Raw genomic sequence first — 4,343 nt, 5'->3', positions numbered from 1 at the left:
ATTTTATCAGGAAATGTCACCAAATGTGTTTTATATTGCACAGAATCCATAGCTTCTGAGGATGGAGGGGGCTTCGCCGGATGCTGCGGCAGACACGTTTCAATCATCCTCATACACGCGCACGCGTTCACACACAGGACCGTGCAAAGCTGGTATAGGCCCAGGCTAGATAGGAAATGTAGGCCCCATTCCAAACTGCTCATTATGCTTCATTGTAATCATGTAATTATAATGTAATGTAATGTATTATATTGTAATGTATGTTATTGTAATTATGTATTTATTGTAATCAGTGCGTCATATGATTTATGTATGGGTATATACATGTGTATTAATCGTTTACGAATCTTCTTTAAAATATTAATAATTTGTGCTAAAGGATCCCCTTCGACTCTCTTTACAATATTAACATTCTTTACCAAAGAGTCCCTTTGCCTCTACCAGGGGGAGTAGGCCCCCTCAAAATCGTAGACCCATGCCAACAGCCCCCTTCTGTTCTAGCCTGTTCACGCACGCACGCACGCACGCACGCACACACACACACTGCATGGTCATTTACTATGTGGATCACACATATTGAATGATAAAGCTAATGTTCCGGATATATATCACAGTGCGAGCTAGCCTTGTTTAGCCTCGTTGATGCTGGCAGAGAAAAACAACGCTCTGTAGTGTCGGTTAGTTGATTTCATGAAAAAAGCAAATGCAAAGGTTGAGCAATGCAAACATCTATGGAACCAGCCAAATCAGGGGAGTATAGGCTTGAGTTATTCCTGGCAGAGCTGAAGGTTGAACGCACACACCCCACCCCACCTCCCCTCACCTACACTCACATCACCTCACACGCACACACCCGTACACTCACCTCATCTCGAGTTCGTGGCTTGTTGAATACGGTATTGACTGCTTTAGTCACAGCTTGCCATGTCTTTTTATTAACTACAGCTGCCAAGTTGCCAGCAAAACTTCTAAACGCAGTCCTCTTTCTCTGTCCCACCTCATAAGTTATGAAGTCTATTTCTTCTGCGGAAATATAATATTCCTATTCTTCCCTCTTTTTCTGAGATGCCATGTATATTTTAGATAGCTCTCACCACACTCATTGAGAATGGTGCTATAGGTGATGGGTGCATGGCTATGAGAAGAAAGTGTTTACTATTTATATATTAATGCCTGTTGTTGGGGGCACTATGCTATCATAGTGTTGCTGAGTGAAGGTATAGTGCCCGAGCGGTAGAGAGGGCAGTATTCCTTCCCAAAGCAACACTATGACAGCATAGTGCCCCCAACAACAGGCATTAATGTTTTTAGTGCATCACATGACTTTGCAATCAACTCGGCAAATATGAAGTGAATAAGACAAAGTTTCTTAAACGAACAATTTCAATTTGTATTAAAACACAATGCGTTATAACAACAATGCGTCGCGCAAGCAATAGTGCCCGCCTGTATTGTTTCATAGTACCTGCGACGTTATCCAATGGAATTTCAACGATTTATCATGTGATGCACTAATGAAGGACAATCCCTACAACTTGTTATGAATGAACTATAATAAGAACAACAACAGAATGCAGACAACTTGTAATGCATCAACAATACGGTTCCCGTTTTATTGAAATTGTCTACACAAGTAGCTATACAGCACACGCTCGGATTTCTGTCAAATGATGTGATATTCCTGCATTCACCAATGAACGTTACTGCGAATTATGCATGAAGGCACACCTTACTGCATATGCGCGCGCACACACACACACACACACACACGTTAGAGAAAACCCCAAACTTTTCCTTATCAAGCCAAATCCCCCAATAAAACAATTGCGCGTGTGGCATCATACCTATGTATGTAGACGAGTATGAGTGTACGCACGCCATACGCTTCACCAAACATTCCAGCAACACCTCGTCTGCAAGACTCCATTACGCCCCGCACGCACGCACGCACGCACGCACGCACGCACGCACGCACGCACGCACGCACGCACGCACGCACGCACGCATTGTCGACGCATCCGTTCCTCGTATATATATTAATAAACATCACGAAAAGGACATGCTAGTCAAACTTCTCCCACGCCGGTTTCACCGGGTCCTGGGGCTTAGGCTGACCCCGCACGACGGTTGGGGTCGTGGCGTCGGCAACGGCGACCGCGGAAGGTCGCGATCCAGCAAAGGCGTTGTGCGAGCTCACCGGCTGCGTCTGCAGAATCTTAAAGAGGCCACTCGTGCGAGCCTGCTGCCCCGACACGGACGAGTGGAAGGAGGCCGCACGATGCGGCGATCCGCCAGGGGGCGCCTGCTGCCCCAACACAGGCGAATGGAACAATGCGTTGGTGTGAAGTGCACCACCAGGGGGCGCCTGTTGCCCGGACACGGGCGAGCGGAACGGTGCCGGCGACGCCGCACCGCCGCTAGGCGGCGCCGAGAACGCCGCCGGAGAGACTGCGTCCCGCGCGTCTGTCGAGGCGTTTGCGGCGCCCCCTAGTGGGTCGAACATGTCCATGCACGTCTCGGTCGCGCCGAGGTCGATGAGAGAGCTGTCAGCAGCGACGACCCGCGGCGACGCCGGCGGCGGCAAACCAGCGCCCTCTATACTCTGCCGCTGCGGAGATGCCCTTACCTGCGGCGTCGCCGCATCGTAGTTCTGCTCGGCGGCGGGCCGCGACGCGCCACCTGGTGGCCAGACGAGCGTCCCCGCAGTGTACGACGACGCAAACGGATACGTAGCCGGCAACGCCGCCGCCGCCGCCGCGGCGAGTGGCGCCCTCTCGCCTCCGAGCAGCGGGTCAAAGGCGGCGACGGCCGTCGCCTCCTCCAGCGAGTCGAGGCGGATGAGGGGAACGTCGGAGTGAGACTTGCGCAGCGGTGGCGCCCCCGCGGCCGGCTCCGTCCACGACACGCTCAGCTCCCGCTCCTCGCGCCGCGTCAGCTGCATGATCGGACTTCGCTTGGAGCGAGCGTGCGTCGCCGCGCCAGACGCGTCGTCCGTCTGCGTCTGAAACAATGTGACGATAGTTAGTGATGTCTTGCACGCTCTCGTGTTATTGTTCGTTATACACGTTATTATATTATTGATAATTATATATAATTATATATTAATTATAAATTATATATAATTTTAATATGAATTATTATATTAATTATAAATTATATATAATTTTAATATGAATTATTATATTAATTATAAATTATATATAATTTTAATATGAATTATTATATTAATTATAAATTATATATAATTTTAATATGAATTATTATATTAATTATAAATTATATATAATTTTAATTATATTATTGTTCGTTGTGTGTTTGGTTTGCCAGGCTCCGCACAGCAGGTATCAATGTTCTTCTTCGCGGATTGCGTGAGAGATGTGAGTGTATTAGAAAGTAGACGATCAGTATCGCACAGTAGCAGGGGTAGAAATGAACTTTTGAACAAGGGAGTCCAACGGACTCCCTGCCCTCAAAAAGAGGGAGTCGCCGCAAAATGAGGGAGTCTGCAATCTGAAGTTCAAAACTAAAGATATTTACAATAACACGTGCTTATTTTGAAGATTCATGCAGTTGCACATCTGCCAAATTTTCTTTGGACATTTGCTGAAAAAATATGGCAATTCCGCGAGGCCGTGCTTTGCAACGAACTAGTTAGTATAGCAGAATTTTCAGGGAGTCACACGAACTCCTGCATATGTGAAATCTAGGATTCTGACAGTAAATTAGGGAGTATTTGACTCCGGACTCGCGTTAATTTCGCAACCTGCAGTAGATACGAACACGTAGGCGTGGTAAACGGTCTATAGGTTTATTCTAGTAGGTATGAACATCACTACACAGACTAGCTAGATTCACCGTAAATTCACCGCGAGCGAAGTGATGTCGAGGACCTGACAAGATTGGTGACACATGACGTCTGTTAACTGAAGCATGCGTTCATAAAAATTTATTGTTTATGTTTTCTATACGTTTTTCCTATATATTTTTTTACATGTTATATATTATATAACGTTTATGCTTTTAATGTTTTTAATGTTATGTTCTTTTTGTCGCAGAAAATTTGGGTTAGCAATATTGGTAAATACATGTTCAAACTCAATGGCAGACCAAATTTTTTATCGAAATAGATTAAACACGCTAGACGTACACACCCTATAAAACCTGCATTAAAAACCATGCATTTGGAATTATTGTGGGTGCAAATATTTTGTCCTTACACGAGCAATGTGCAGAACAGAATAGAACAGATTGGAACTGCGATATACATCCAAAGGCTTCTTAGTAACAGGGAAAGTAAACAGTAGCTAATAACGGCGAGGCAACACATGGAGAGATGACCTTAT

At 45.9% G+C, this 4,343-nt stretch overlaps 1 protein-coding gene across 4 annotated transcripts in view; it reads right to left on the bottom strand.

Annotated features, from left to right (window-relative positions):
• Nucleotides 1–1,582: 1,582 nt before the first annotated feature.
• LOC106813523 (DENN domain-containing protein 1A-like) overlaps nt 1,583–4,343 on the bottom strand; it is a 48,154-nt gene continuing 45,393 nt past the window's right edge. For all 4 annotated transcript variants that reach the window (XM_014817682.1, XM_014817679.1, XM_014817680.1 and 1 more), the window contains exon 23: nt 1,583–3,001. In XM_014817682.1, coding sequence (XP_014673168.1) covers nt 2,063–3,001 — 939 coding nt within the window. In that variant the 3' untranslated portion in view covers nt 1,583–2,062. The remainder of the gene's footprint in view (nt 3,002–4,343) is intronic.

The sequence above is a fragment of the Priapulus caudatus genome, unplaced genomic scaffold, assembly GCF_000485595.1.
Source record: "Priapulus caudatus unplaced genomic scaffold, Priapulus_caudatus-5.0.1 Scaffold786, whole genome shotgun sequence".
Taxonomy (NCBI): domain Eukaryota; kingdom Metazoa; phylum Priapulida; class Priapulimorpha; order Priapulimorphida; family Priapulidae; genus Priapulus; species Priapulus caudatus.
The sequence above is the reverse complement of the archived record's forward strand: the minus strand, read 5'-3'. Positions and strand labels throughout refer to the sequence as shown.